Source organism: Gopherus evgoodei, chromosome 7 (assembly GCF_007399415.2).
Source record: "Gopherus evgoodei ecotype Sinaloan lineage chromosome 7, rGopEvg1_v1.p, whole genome shotgun sequence".
Classification (NCBI taxonomy): Eukaryota; Metazoa; Chordata; order Testudines; family Testudinidae; genus Gopherus; species Gopherus evgoodei.
Window position 1 is genome coordinate 4,252,860 of NC_044328.1, and position 15,610 is coordinate 4,268,469.

At 41.5% G+C, this 15,610-nt stretch overlaps 1 protein-coding gene across 1 annotated transcript in view; it reads left to right on the forward strand.

The window, feature by feature from the left end:
• Positions 1-15,610, forward strand: part of SUFU (SUFU negative regulator of hedgehog signaling) — a 118,204-nt gene that overhangs the window by 46,229 nt on the left and 56,365 nt on the right. Inside the window, 1 exon segment of the mRNA XM_030568507.1 lies at positions 14,683-14,825. Within this exon segment, the coding sequence (XP_030424367.1) occupies positions 14,683-14,825 (143 nt within the window).

A 15,610-nucleotide genomic window follows, 5' to 3' on the forward strand; every position in this document is an offset into this window, starting at 1 on the left:
GCATTACTTTACATTTATCCACTTTTAAATTTCATTTGCCATTTTGTTTCCCAATCACTTAGTTTTGAGAGATCTTAAAGTTCTTCACAGTCTGCTTTGGTCCTAACTATCTTGAGCAGTTTAGTATCATCTGCAAACTTTGCCGCCTCACTTTTTACCCCTTTCTCCAGATCATTTATGAATACATTAAATAGGATTGGTCCTAGGACTGACCCTTGGGGAATACCACTAGTTACTCCTCTCCATTCTGAAAATTTGCCATTTATTCCTATCCTTTGTTCATAGATTCATAGACTCTAGGATTGGAAGGGACCTCGAGAAGTCATCGAGTCCAGTCCCCTGCCAGTCCAGTCCCCTCATGGAAGGACCAAATATTGTCTAGACCATCCCTAATAGACATTTATCTAACCTACTCTTAAATATCTCCAGAGATGAAGATTCCACAACTTCCCTAGGCAATCTATTCCAGTGTTTAACTACCCTGACAGTTAGAAACTTTTTCCTAATGTCCAACCTAAATCTCCCTTGCTGCAGTTTAAGCCCATTGCTTCTTGTTCTATCATTGGAGGCTAAGGTGAACAAGTTTTCTCCCTCCTCATGATGACACCCTTTTAGATACCTGAAAACTGCTATCATGTCCCCTCTGTCTTCTCTTTTCCAAACTAAACAAACCCAATTCCTTCAGCCTTCCTTCATAGGTCATGTTCTCAAGACCTTTAATCATTCTCGTTGCTCTTCTCTGGACCCTCTCCAATTTCTCCACATCTTTCTTGAAATGCGGTGCCCAGAACTGGACACAATACTCCAGCTGAGGCCTGACCAGCACAGAGTAAAGCGGAAGAATGACTTCTCATGTCTTGTTTACAACACACCTGTCAATGCATCCCAGAATCATGTTTGCTTTTTTTGCAACAGTATCACACTGTTGACTCACATTAAGCTTGTGGTCTACTATGACCCCTAGATCTCTTTCTGCCATACTCCTTCCTAGACTGTCTCTTCCCATTCTGTATGTGTGAAACTGATTGTTCCTTCCTAGGTGGAGCACTTTGCATTTATCTTTTATTGAACTTCATCCTGTTTACCTCAGACCATTTCTCCAATTTGTCCAGATCGTTTTGAATTTTGACCCTGTCCTCCAAAGCAGTTGCAATCCCTCCCAGTTTGGTATTGTCCGCAAACTTAATAAGCATACTTTCTATGCCAACATCTAAATCGTTGATGAAGATATTGAACAGAACCGGTCCCAAAACAGACCCCTGCGGAACCCCACTTGTTATACCTTTCCAGCAGGATTGGGAGCCATTAACAACTACTCTCTGAGTACAGTTATCCAGCCAGTTATGCACCCACCTTGTAGTAGCCCCATCTAAATTGTACTTTCCTAGTTTATCTATAAGAATAGATGTTCCCTGTGTTTTAACCAGTTCTCAGTCCATGAAAGGATCTTCCCTCTTAACCCATGACAACTTTAAGTAAGAGCCTTTGAGGGACCTTATCAAAGGCTTTCTGGAAATCTAAGTACACTATGTCCACTGGATCCCCCTTGTCCACATGTTTGTTTGACCCCTTCAAAGAACTCTAATAGATTAGTAAGACACGATTTCCCTTTACAGAAACCATGTTGACTTTTGCCCAACAATTTGTTCTTCTATGTATCTGACAATTTTATTCTTTATGGTTGTTTCAACTAATTTGCCTGGTACTGACATTAGATTTACTGGTCTGTAATTGCCGGGATCAGCTCTAGAGCCCTTTTTAAATATTGGGGTTACATTAGCGATCTTCCAGTCATTGGGTACAGAAGCTGATTTAAAGGAAAGGTTACAAACCATAGTTAGTTGTTCCGCAATTTCACATTTGAGTTTTTAGAACTTGTGTGAATGCCATCTGGTCCTGGTGACTTGTTACTGTTAAGTTTATCAATTCTAAAACCTCTAGTGACACCTCAATTTGTGACACATCCTCAGATTTGTCACCTACAAAGGCTGGCTCAGGTTTGGGAATTTCCCTAACATCTTCAGCTGTGAAGACTGAAGCAAAGAATTCAGTTTCTCCGCAATGACTTTATCGTCTTTAAGAGCTCCTTTTGTATCTCGATCGTCCGGGGGTCCCACTGGTTGTTTTAGCAGGCTTCCTGCTTCCAATGTATGGATGTATTTTGTTATTACCTTTCTGAGTTTTTGGCTAGCTGTTCTTCAAACTCCTTTTTGGCTTTTCTAATTACATTTTTACACTTTAAATTTGGCGGTGTTTATGCTCCTTTCTATTTACCTCACTAGGATTTGACTTCCACTTTTTAAAAGATGCCTTTTTATCTCCCACTGCTTCTTTTACATGGTTGTTAAGCCACCATGGCTCTTTTTTAGGTCTTTTACTGTGTTTTTTAATTTGGGGTATACATTTAAATTGTGCCTCAGTTATGGTGTCTTTGGAAAGTGTCCAGGCAGCCTGCTTTATAACTCGCTTCATAACTTTCAACACTGGCTACCCTAGCTCAGAAAAAAGGTGAATGTTCCTTCAGATCTAAGCTGCAGACATAAGAGAGACTGATCCGTGTGATCCAAAGAAATCTATTTAAAAAACTAGAAAAAAAATTTAAACTTGAATAGTCTTTTAAGGGGATTCATGTGGGATTACCCTTTTTTCTCCCACCCCAGCTGAGGCGGTTTAGTCATTACGTCTTAATTAGTACATTAAAATACTATCCTTTTAGGGGTAACTCTCTAAAACATGTTCCATTCTTTCTCCAAATAGTGCAGATGCAAAATGCCTGCAGCTACATAGCTGGTCAGTGGGTGCTAGGTCCAGTGTTAGGTAAAGTGGTATACAAAAAGCAATGGCATTACCACAGTATATTGCCTTGTTAACTGTACAATGCGCAGCTGTTTTCTGTAGGCTTTCCTGTGGGAAATCCTATGGATCTGCTGTAGTGCTGATGCACTGCAGGACACATAGTCAAATAAGCATGACTAGCACTGCCTGAGAGTGTGGAGCCAAGTGCTGTCTGAGTCTGAGACCTTAGTAGGACTCCTATTAACTGCTGCCATGCCAGACTCCTTGCTTTCTGTCCATGGAAAGGAGAGTGGCTGGTGTTTCTGCAACCCCTTTCACCTGATTATTTTAGGGAGAGCTGTGTGATAAGAGAATATCTCCAAGCCTGGATGGTAGGACGCAAAGGACACTTGAGCAGACAAACTCAGAGGCACCTGTAGGAGTAAAGCTGAGTGGCGTTTGAGGCTTGTGGTAGAAGACAGAGCATGGAGGTGGTGATTGGGAACAGGGCAGAAGGTGAAGGAAGGTTAGTGGGGTGATGCTGTTGAGTTCATATAAAGTGCTCTTGCAGTCGTCTCAGCTGAGACTTGATGGTTTCAGTGTCTCACTGGGTTAGCAGCCCCAAGCTGTCACAATAATAGCCAATACATACGTGAGTGAGTAAAGTCCACAGTTTCCACTATGTCAATCCATCTTTGATGGCACGGTAAATTCAGTGGCTCTTGTAGGGACGTTGCAGTGTTCCAGTCAGCAGATGTTTGGTATTCCTGTAACAGTCTTCAGTTTCTGGTTTCCAGCCTAGCCACCAGTTCTGTTCCAGGCTCTGTCACACTTGCTCTGAGATTTCAGGCAAGCCATTACCCTTCTCAGTGCCTCAGTTTCCTCATCTGTAAAACGAGGTAATGCTTTCTTCCCTCACTTGGGTGTTGTGAAGATAAATCCAGAAATGAGAGGTGCTCAGATGCTACAGTGATGTAGGATTGTAGAAGCCCCTAGATAGACCATGCATAGAAAGAGGAAGAAAACACAAGCCAGGAAAGAGAAACAGGGTTGAAGGAACCAGCAAAGAGACCAAGATGCCAAACAAAGAAATAAACAATCTGACAGGCAGGAGAAGGGGTAAAGGAGGTACAGAGGCAAAGACAGTTACTTTTAATATATTTAGGAAATAGTTAAAATTCTACAATAAAATAGATGTGAATGCTGGAATATATTAGCTGCACTCTTATCGCTGCTATTCGTCGTATTATCTAGAGCTTACTCTGCACTAAAAAAAACTAGTATCTTTAATTGTCTGCCCATGGAAGCTATAATATAAATCGGCCTCGGTCGCTTTCCCATGTTGTCTAACCCTACTCTGAGTAGAATTGAATGACAGTGTTTAATGCTGAGGGAAAGCCTGAATCCTCTTTCTGCTGGTAGAGTATTACAGGCCACACCCATTGCCCCCTGAGCCTGCTGTCAGGGTGAACTGGATGATCAGCAAGGTCTTTATAATCTTTAACTTGTATGAATTGGTTGGATTCTATTGAAAGGCTCATTTAAAATAATTTGGATGTAAAAACAGACTGGACTTTTGAAGTCATTAAGCTTGAGCTGTGCAATAAAGAACTTTTTTTTTTTTTTTTCAGTTGACTGGCAGATTGAAAATACAAGATCGGTCACTGTTCTGTCCTTAGGAACTCAGTTTTCAAACCACAAAGGCCCAGCAGTACTTATGGTACTGCTGATCAGTTTTTTCACACATTTTTCTTAGAGAACCTTCTGTCTAGGCCCCCTTCTTTCTAAGAGCCCAATTTGAATCCCTGCAGCGGAGGCATTGTTTAATTGTGCTCCTGGGATTTAATTCTTCCTAAGGCATCTTGTCTACGGTGCATGTCTTTGGCGGGCAGCACAATGTGACGTATTCTGCAGTTTTGTACCACTTTATATTCCCGAGGCTATGGCAGTTCCCTACTGTTTCCATTTTCCAGACAGAAGGTAAGTGAGTGCAAAACCAAACTGCAGAAGAGAAACACAGGAAGGAGAGCTCTAATTATTTTTTACGTAATGCACATATATCGTGTTTTTTAAATTCTATTAATTCCTTGTGGGAGCTGTTCCCAAAATACATTCAACTCAAGCTGAAAATGGAATTAGACCAATGCTGCCAGCAAACCCTGCAGATGACATCATTGTTGCTTTCCCTCTTTGCAGTCCATCTGTTAAATGCTGGACAGCCTCGTATACATTGTTACCCTAATTATGGTAATTTCGTCATCCTTAGATTATTTTAAATTAGTGTGGCCATCAGATGGATTTGAAAGAGATTTTATTCTTTATTCTACGGTTTTATTTACCTTTGAGTAACAGTTTCTTATGACTATTTGCTAAAGTGTTTTAGACTTAATTTTGGGTGCCTAATTCATATATCAGGTGTGGTCATAAGACTATCCTTAATCTATTAGTGATCATACTTGGAAATACAGTGAGGGTTTTTAAAAAAAAATTATGGCTAACATATTACAGAGTTGCGCCCTTCATCTGTACTTAATTCTTCCCAAATGGTGGTAGCTGTTCAAAACGGCAAATCGCTACTGAAAATCTACAATAAATCTACTTTATAGATGAACTGCCACATTTAAAAACAAAACAAAAAAAGCCTGAATATTAAAACCATGCTGAAGAAAAGCTATTTATATGGAGATAAATTACACATACTGGGTGGTAGTGGTGGTGAGATCAATGTGAAAAATTCCTTTATTTCTGCAACTATATGATAAACTGCATTTAATTTAAAGTTTTGGCTGCATCATCTGCATTCTGCTCTGTAATTTATCAGGGATCCATCTCACATTCCACAATATCTTAGCCTCAGACTACGTAAAATCTTGCCACAATACTTCCTCCTCCACACTCCCTAAAGATGGACTTTCTCCCAAAGTGACATTGGCTTCAGGTTCCTGACTAGTCCCCAGTGAAATGTCCCAACTCAGAACTAGAAACGTGGTTTTTTGTTGTTGTTTTTTTCCACTTTGGAGAGATGAGATTCCAGACTTTCCTGTGATACAGACAGTGTTTATCTGGCCCCTGGGAGGAATGTGGTAATCTTGTAACCATCGCTACCACATCCCATCACATATTTTTATTATAAATGTCTTATACCAAGATTAAGACAACCAAGAAATGCAGGATACTAAACTCTACCTAAGTAATATTCGATCTAGGGATCAAAATATAAAAGACAAATTTATCATTGGCCTGTGTTGCTGAAAATTCAAAGATTTTCAGGACCTGACGAGCGATCATGTTCTGTGCAACTCAGCGACAGTCCCTATGAAACTCTAAGTGTGGTTTGATTATTTTCAAAAAAGTCCCATCCATCACAACTATGACCAAGACCCTATACAGAGTTTGAAAAAGGAAAGTAGAAGGAGAATAGACAATCCTTAACCCTGTCAAGTACATGGAGAAACGACTCGCTGCCTGTAGAAAAGGGATGGGAATGTTTTTGCCCTTCAACCAACTTCCATCAATTTTGAATAAAAGCAAAGAGTGACTAATTGAGCAACACCTATTCAGCACCAAAACTGTGCACAGGACTTTCTAGACTAATGAAAGATACACTGTCCTGCAGAATTTAGTCTACATTTAGAGTAAGCATGATGAGAGAGAACGGCGGAAGGGAGAAAGGAGTCTAAAGAGCAGTGTAAGATTGTGCAGTTGGGTAACTGGTTTTCACCTTGATGTCTCTGGTTTGTATACACTTTGTTTGTAGTTTTAAAGTTTTAAATTTAAATTAAACTTTCTCCATTCTTCTCATGTCTTTGTGAAACATGCCCATGGTGAATGAAGGATATGAGCGCAGGAGACTAGAAGAGATTAGGCAGTGGTGATACTGAGGGGCATGCAGGTGTGGGGGAGTAACAGGGTGTATCAGACCCACACTGGTACAGCACAGATTAACCCTTCTCTCTTAGCCAAGGAGGCCACGCCTCCTCGGCTCTGCTGGGCATGCTCCAACTGGACACAGGATATAAAAAGCAGCAGAGCAGCTCAGTCTGGGCTGGCCACTGGTGAGGAAGGAGGTGCACTGCTGACTCCTTGGGAAGGAACATCTGCACTGCAGGACGCAGAGGCCAGCCTGCCAGAGACAGACCCCAACTACAGGCTCGGGACACTGCAGAGAGGGGAAAGACTGTGGAGACCTGGAGGTGGCAAACTGCAAAGAATCGGGTAGGAAGCGACCCAGGGAAACTGTGAGGAAACGGTTGCAGAACTGGAGATAGGCTCTGCACATTTCAGTAGGATCCCCTTCCGGCTGGTGGTGGGCAACCCTGCCACCGACAAGGCCATGGGTTGGGACCTGGTGGAGAGGGTAGTTCCGGGTCCCCCTATTCTGGTCACTGCCCACCCCGGGGGGGTGGCGGCCCAGCTCCCCTGCACTATTGATTCTGGCCACTGGGCTGCACTGCTCTGAGTGCAAGGGCCAGGTCACGAACTAAGGCCAAAGGGCCATGCAGCCCGAGACCGGGGGCTGTAATGCACCTCTCCCCCGCCCACAGAGAGTGACGGGGTGTATCAGCCCCACAACAGAGGACTGTCATAGAGGAACAAGAAAATGCAGAATGTGACATTTCTATTTTATATCTGATAAGCAGTAGCTTTGACCAGAAAAGTTATTGCGGTGAAAAAAGTTCAGGTAGCGGACAAACATTTGACTTGCGTCTGAGCACCAGCTGCTTAAAAGAACTATGTTATAAACTATCCCAGCAGCTTTTCCAAGATCTAACTGCCAATTACACTTGTGTAAAGGGAACTTTTTAGTCTCCTTGCAGTAGTATCACCTGATGACAAGCAGTACTACAAGGCTGGCATTATTACATTGACTTGGCAGGAGGGAGGTACTGATTTGAATGCAACGGACAGCTCATCTAATTGCAGTGAGAGATTTTGTATATCCTTAGTGCCTAGCTACTAATCATGTTGCAGCTCTCAGTCTAAAACTCCTAAGAGGTGGCGGTTGAGAAGAGAGTGGGAGGGAGGGCAGGGTAGAAATCTATTTCCCTGGATTGAAACTTTCTCTGTGTAAAGCACCACACTTGTTCTAAAGCTTTTTGTTAAATTAGGCTGAAAAGTTTTCTATTCACTTGTTTTGCACCAGCTGAGTTTGTTCTCCTTTTTTACTTACTTCATGTGAATATTCTAGTGAAAAAGGTTTACTAACTGGAATGTTTGTGGAAATGGCAGGTTTTTAAAGCAGATCTTGAAGAATGGGTGTGGAAAAGCAAACTTGAAATGACGTGACCTGTTTCTTATTTAGAACTGGCACCTGTTAAATGTTGAATATGTTCAACAAACTGTTGGCAAAATATCACCAGGCCACAGTTGTGACTTTGAATTATTGTTTCTCCTGGCATTAATATTGCCTGTAAAATTGTGGCTAATTGCAAGTAACATATATTGGAGAAAAATCACAATTTTCTTCAAGGACAACTAATGACCAAAGGCAAAAAACAAAGGTGTGGAACATCACTGTGAATTATGTTCCCAGCTCTAGTTGTGGAGCTGTTGGATGGTGTCACTATGACAGACCAAGCCCCTGAATTATGACCCCGTTCCAAAAAAGGGGGCTCAGTTGCTTAATGTGGGCTGTAAAACCAAGTTTGGTACTGATAAGTTAAAACCGCTGATATAGAGAAAAGTGGGGTAGATCTGGTATTACTGTCTTAAAGACATTGCAAAACATGAACACTGAGCTGGTCAAAAAAGGGAATTCCCATCTCACAGGAAATAGAGATTTCAAAAATGTTGTTATTTCCCAGTTGGGATGAAAAGTAGAATTACACTTCTACCCCGCTATAATGCGACCTGATATAGCACGGGTTCATGCATAGTGTGGTAGCAGCGGGGCTCCAGCAGTGCTTTAAAGGGTCCAGGGCTCTGGCTGCTGTGGGGAGCCCCGGGCCCGTTAAATCGCCGCTGGAGCCCTGCCACCCCTACCCCGATATAACAGGGTTTCAGCTATAATGCTGTAAGGATGTTTTTAGCGGGGTAGAGGTGTATCTGAATTTTTTGTGAAATGAAATAGTTTGTTTCTACCATATTGAAATGTTTCTAACTTGTCAATATTGATGATAAAAAAAAAATTGAAACATTCAAGCTATAATGTAATGAAAATGGTTTGATTTTTGTATTATAAAGTTGAAATGAAATGTTTTGACCTTATTGAAATGAAATGTTTTGGTAATTTCCCATCAAAAATTTTGGAATTGATAGAAAGTGTTTTGATCTCCATAGAATCAATGTTTTTTGTCAGAGTAAATGTTGCATCAAACGCTTTCAACCAGCTCTAGTCAATACAAATACCTAATAGAAATTGAGCACATTCCAGTTTGGTATAAAAATTATGTTAAATGGTTTCTCAGGAATTTCCAAGATTCCCCAAAGCACAACATTAAATGTTGGTTTTCAGTTTTAAACAAATGTTTTCTTTCCAGTCCCCATTCATTATTCAAATCCACCTGCCAGTGCAAAGTATTTTGGGTCTTCACCACAGCTTTCCATTTAGCCAACTCCCAGCACCCTTTCTGTGCTTTGTTCTAAGTGCGCAGATTTGATACGTCCTTAAAGAGACGCTTCTAACTTTTTCTAGTTACTTGGCTTTATTTTATTTTTTTTAAGTTAAATTTTCTTTTGTAAAGTAGCTGTTTTTGATGTGTCGGTGGAGTTGTATAACATGCTTAAAACATTTAGTGCTGGCAGAGAACAGAGCATTTGGAACACTCCTCCATCCCCATCCTTCTTTACTTGTACCCAAGGTAAATCTCTGGTGTGTTGCATGTACAATTTGAATTACTGAGAGCAAAAGCCCCTTGCTTTAAAGCTTGATCTGTTTTGAGTCCCATCCCCCTGCCCTCCTTCCCATCTGTGTCTCATACCTCCCATTCCACACAATTGGCACACCTCACACTGTTGTGCCAACCAATGATGCTTTCCTCCATTTAACCTCCCCCCTCCCCCCCAAAAAAACCTCCATAAAATCTCCTGGGGCACAAACACCCCAACTGGCTTCTTCCCAACTGCCAGGACAATCATAGAATGTCAGGGTTGGAAGGGACCTCTGAAGGGCATCTAGTCCAACCCCCTGCTCAAAGCAGGACCAATCCCCAGACAGATTTTTGCCCCAGATCCCTAAGTGGCCCCCTCAAGGATTGAACTCACAACCCTGGGTTTAGTAGGCCAATGCTCAAACCACTGAACTATTTCTCCCCCGCCCCCTTACTGCAAGTGCAGATTAAATTCCTCACCTGCTATATAAAATTATTTCCTCTGGGCAAAACGGGCTCCTGCTAGCTTCGTGTAGGGAGAGAGTTAAAGTGGAAGATGGAAGAAGAAAGGGCAATCCCATCATGATCCTAGCTTTCAATCCCATCATGATCCTAGCATGACTGTCCTGTGATTGGTGGCTTCCTCTCTTGTGGTGGTAGTCAAGGAGGTGTTTGCTTTGTGGTAACTAATGGCATCTCTCCACTTTTATTATAAACCCCACCATCTATCATTTAGGTTCCAGCCCCATATAAATATTTCTTACATTTTGCGTTGTTAGGAAGCATGTGTAAACAAAACTGCAAGATGCAAGAAAGAACCCCTTAGGGTATGTTGTAGTCAGCAGTTGCAAAAAAAATGTGAAACCACCCAAATAGGAAAAAGTATATCTAAATCAGGGGTTCTCAAATTGGGGGTCACAAGGTTATTACATCGGGGGGGGGTTCATGAGCTGTCAGCCTCCACCCTAAGCCCCGCTTTGCATCCAGCATTTATAATGTTGTTAAATATATTAAAATGTTTTCAATTTATAAGGGGGGTTGCACTCAGAGGCTTGCTATGTGAAAGGGGTCACCAATACAAAAGTGTGAGAACCGCTGATCTAAGTAATGCTAATCTGCATAGCCTGTCAATGACTAAGAGGGAGCCATGACAGAGGACATTAGAGGGGCTAGATATCATGCCAGTGGGTGCAGTATAATCACTATTTCGACCCTATGGAAGCTTCCAGAAAAGCTGCAAGGAGTGGCAACCCCTGCCTAAGAGGTATCAATGCTTTACCAAACAACTCGCATATTTCTGAAAATTTGCCTGCTGTCGCATCTAACACCTATGAAAATCTTTCTCTTGCAGTATTATTCTATACATCTGTCAGAGCTTCCTATATAGCTGGTGTCCCGCTCTGTAACTCTGTCACACACTATTATGGAGAGAAATGTGTGAAGAATAGGAAGTGGTGGCTGCAAAATCACAAAAATTGGCAGAGTCTAGTGAGAGCCAGCTTGAGAAACAATCTTAGAGATGTAGTTGAGTACAAAGCAAAGATTGTAAAAATGAGTTTGGAGATGATGAATTGCTGCATCTTTACGATGATTCCCATAGTATGGGAACAATGGAAGTGCACTGTAACAGAAAAATGCTGTTTGGTCCAAAGGAGCAGGTATCTGGTCAGCTCCCTTACACTTTTACTTGGTCCTGCCTCAGTGCGGGAGGCTGGAGTAGATGACCTTTCCAAGGTCCCTTCCTGAAGGTTTCTGATTCTGTGAGGCAGACCCCTCGAGCATGCAACACTTCACGTTTGGGCAGGAAAGGTATTTCTCCCACCGCACCTCATGTGTTTCCCATTTACCTGATGTAGTGCCCGTGGCCTATTCCTGCTTGGGTTTGTGTGAGTATGCGCACTTCGTGAAGCTGGCGTACATACCACATTTTTGGCATGCCTTTGGAGAGGGGAGAGAAGGTTTATGAAGTGTTGGAGTGTCTCATCAGTGGTGGTATAGGCCATTTGAAGGGGGCAAACGATGCAGGGGGCTTTTCCTTTAACTTCTTATTTCCATACTTTTAAGGTTTGGGTGGTAGGGAGCGCTCTGATGCGACTGTGACTGTGCCAAAACTTTGTTTGTTTGACTCTAATTTAACTTTTGATTGGAGAATCAAGCTTTGGAGTTTCTAGGTGTGGTGTGGGGCTTTTTTTTTTTTTTTTTAATCTTCTCCATCTTAAACTCTCACAAATAAAGACTTCCATTGTTCTTGCACTTTTTTCATAATGTGGTAAGTTTGAAGGGGGCCAGCCAGGGAAGACGGTCGGTCATGTCAGCTGTTACCTCCACACAAGGAAATGGACCTAGATGATGTATCTGGCCCTCTTTTGTTCCTATAATTTCTTGGCTCACGCTGTTGAAACTTCTCTAATTCAGACTTGAGTAGGTATAGCGATGGTTTCTGTACAAGAGTTCGTCTTGCATGGGCTACAATTACAGTGCAGTAAATTAAGAGCGGAGTTTCAAGGCTGAACTCTGAATTTCCTGGCTCTTGTGGGTTTAAATTGGGGATCATGTTATTTGCACATTAGGTTTTTTGTGGTTTAATTAAGCAGTCAGTGTGAATTTTGTGGTAGGGGGTGAGGGGGAAGAGAAAGAGAAAAACATTTTCCAAGTGTTCAGAGTTCGAATAGACATAAACAGGTGGGTTTCCAGCAGAGACATTTGCATTTGAAAACCTGCTCTAAATGGACTGGGATTTCCCAGGAGAAGCAGTACCAGCAGTGAAACTTAGCGATCCGATCAGCATAGAATTGAGTGAGCATTTGATGTGCAAAATCTGTGGCATAAAGACAGGGCCCAAGAATGAGCTCTTTTGTGGCTTTGTTTAATGCCTGAAAACTGTGACTAAAAGGCTTTTATCATTAAAAAAAATTGTTAATCGGCCAGATCTCAGTTAATCGTCTGGCTCACTGGAAAATATTGGAAGGATCTTTCATGAAATTGTAAACACTATTTCAAGCTGTAGTTAAAAATAAATGTATTGAATTTTGATACTTGGAAATCTTACTTAATTTTATTTTACAATCTTGTTGTTGTCTCAGTAACCCTAAAAGAAAGGGGTGAGAGAGCCGTGCACTAAAATGTGTATCCCTCATTCCCTTCAGTTGAAGAGTTCAGGGCATTTAATTTATTATGTACAGTGGTTAAACTGTTTTAAGCAGCTCTTATCTGATGCTTTTTTTCTTCTCTAGTTTGAACATGTGAAATCTTTTCCCTTACTTATGACAACACTTCTGTTCCACACCCAACCTCTCTGGCCAAGTTGCCTTTGGTACTTGGAGTTCACTTTGATTTGATTAAAAAAAAATAAATAAATCAGCTCTCCAATAAACGCAACTGTAAAAGATGACTTCTAAACTTTTGAATAAACAGTGGGGACATCTAGTGGAGAAACTAAGAATTGCCACAGTAAATTAGTCCAGAGCTCTTTAATCCATCATTGTCTAATGTTAGCTGATGACACAATTACAGGCAAACATCCTTTACTCAACAGGATTAATTCATGCCCACCCAAAGAGTGCCATAGAAGTCGGCAGGACTGCTCAGTGAATAAGAACTGAGAGGTCAGCCACGCAGATATTTATTTCAAAGGAAATGTTCAGAATGGTGGTCATGCAGCTGGAGGGTGCTGTAGGGAAGGGATACCACTAATGGTACAAAAAGGTGTGGGGGTATGTGTGTGTGAATAGTGAGGGTGAGAGAACTTCAGAGCAGACAACGTCCCTATTCTGAACGGGCTCATGCTCTGATCCCATAGGCAGTATTCCAGATGGAACAGTACTTTAAAGTAACCATTCACATGCCAGGATAGTGTTCTGGGTGATTTTTAATTTTAAAGGAAAATGTTTCCTCTCACCTCTGGTACAACTGTGACATTAGAACATTCCATTGTGAGGACAGCAGGCTCCCTACCTTTGAGACACTGCTGGCTTTATAAAACATTCCTAGAGAAAGGGAAGGCAGTGTGATGGACTGTGATTTCACAGGCATGCACACAGTGCCCATATCCACTGACTAGATTGGAAACCCCAAATTTGCGTTAGAGGACGGAACTTGGTCTCTGGAATGTTAATTAGTACCTACTGTCAAAGTACCAAGAACTACAAGCATGGGATGAGAACCAAACACAGGGTTCTCAATTTACAAAATGTACAGAATTAACTCTGGTGGCATTCACAGGGGAACCTGCTTATATTGAAGTGAAAATGTCTGAGTTGTGTCATTGCGTTTCAGGATACTTCACTCTGATTGTAGCAAGCGTCATATCTTTACTGTGAAGTTTTCTCTCCTATATAAACAGGTTCCATTGTGCCACTCCCCTGAATACCTTGCCTAACAGCCATCAGATACAGTGCATGGAGCTAATCTTCTCTCTTCCTCCTCTTCTGTCTGAGCAGGAGAGGAGAGAAATTGTCACACACTCATAGCAGGGAAGTGTAAGGAGGAATTTCTGGATCCTAATCTGTTGCAGTTATCCCAGCATACAGTGACGTTTATAGCCATCGAGAGGCTTTTCCATCATTGTGGAGTGAGATGAGAGGGCACTCTGCAATTCAAATTGCAGTACCAGAGTAGTTAAAACATGTAGTTGCAGGAGAAAATGATTTTAGCTTTCTTGCCAGACTTGTAAAAGCCTAGCTATGAACTTCTGCAGATGATAAACTTCATCTGCCACTTGGCATCTTTTTGTTCATTATGGCCATGATTTGCAATTCAGTAATCATACAATATAGCTAGATGCCTTTGTCTCATTATAGTCTCATTAGCATGTCCCTCCAAGAGAAATTAAATGGGTTATAATAATAGATGGAAGCAAGACAAATGCTCTTAGCCTGGCTTCCAGTGGTGGTGGTGGTCAGTCCAGAGCTCTGTGCTTATAGCAGGTCTGTGATCAGAAACAGATGCATTTTAAGTGTAAATTCAAGTGTCTTAATGTTAGCTAGATAACCTTCCTTCTCTAAGGATGAGTTCCTGCAGACAATTCAAAGACCCAGCATGGGTGGATACTGGCTGCAGTTTTATTGCTAAATATCTTTGTTTTTTTCCTCTTTCACAGAAAATACCTTCTGTAGTGGCGACCATGTATCCTGGCACAGTCCTTTGGACAACAGTGAATCCAGAATCCAGCATATGCTGCTGACTGAAGATCCTCAAATGCAACCAGTACAGACCCCTTTTGGGATTGTTAATTTCCTACAGGTATAGAAAAGTAATGGCTGGGCTGGTCATCGTTTTCTGGGAAGTAATACTTACCGTACAGAGCTGACATCACATTCTTCCCTGATGATAAATAGCAGCATTCTGCAGCATTTTCGGCTTAATAATTATTTGTCTGATTTCCACCTTTCTTCCTGCAGCTTTTTTGATGATCAAGAGGTTTTGTCACTGAGGAGTCACAGCAGGTTTTTAGATGGGATTTACCTGGGTTTTCACTCTTCTTTTGCTTATAACCAGGAGGTATCATCCCCTGCGCTCTAGTTCTCAGATCAGGAATGGAGCTGTATCCTTTCTGGGGCTGACAGAAAAGTAATTTGACCCACTGAAATATGCAGCCAGGTATTTAACGAACTATAATATGTATTTGGTCCAATAAAACTTGGATAATCAGTGGGAAAATAAAATACAGTGAGCAAAAATACTTATGCTGTTGACCTAAATTATATCTAAAATATTATAGGAGCATCAGTAGGTGGCACCATAGTTAAGGTTGCATTGAGATTTGCACCTAGAGCAGGAAACACTTATTGGTTGAATTTTAATTGCATATTTAATGGTTGAATTTTAGTCTGCAAATTTGATCCAAAAAACTCTTCGGAGGCCAGTGAAATTTTCCATCTAACAAGCTAATGTTTAAGAAAAGTATTAATGTCCAAAAGAAACATTTTTTTTTAAAAAGACTCCTTGAAACATAGCCCTGAATCTCATTTCTTTGGGTTCTAGCTAATCGACTGTCTTCCCCCTTCAGCAAACGTCTCTCGCTCACA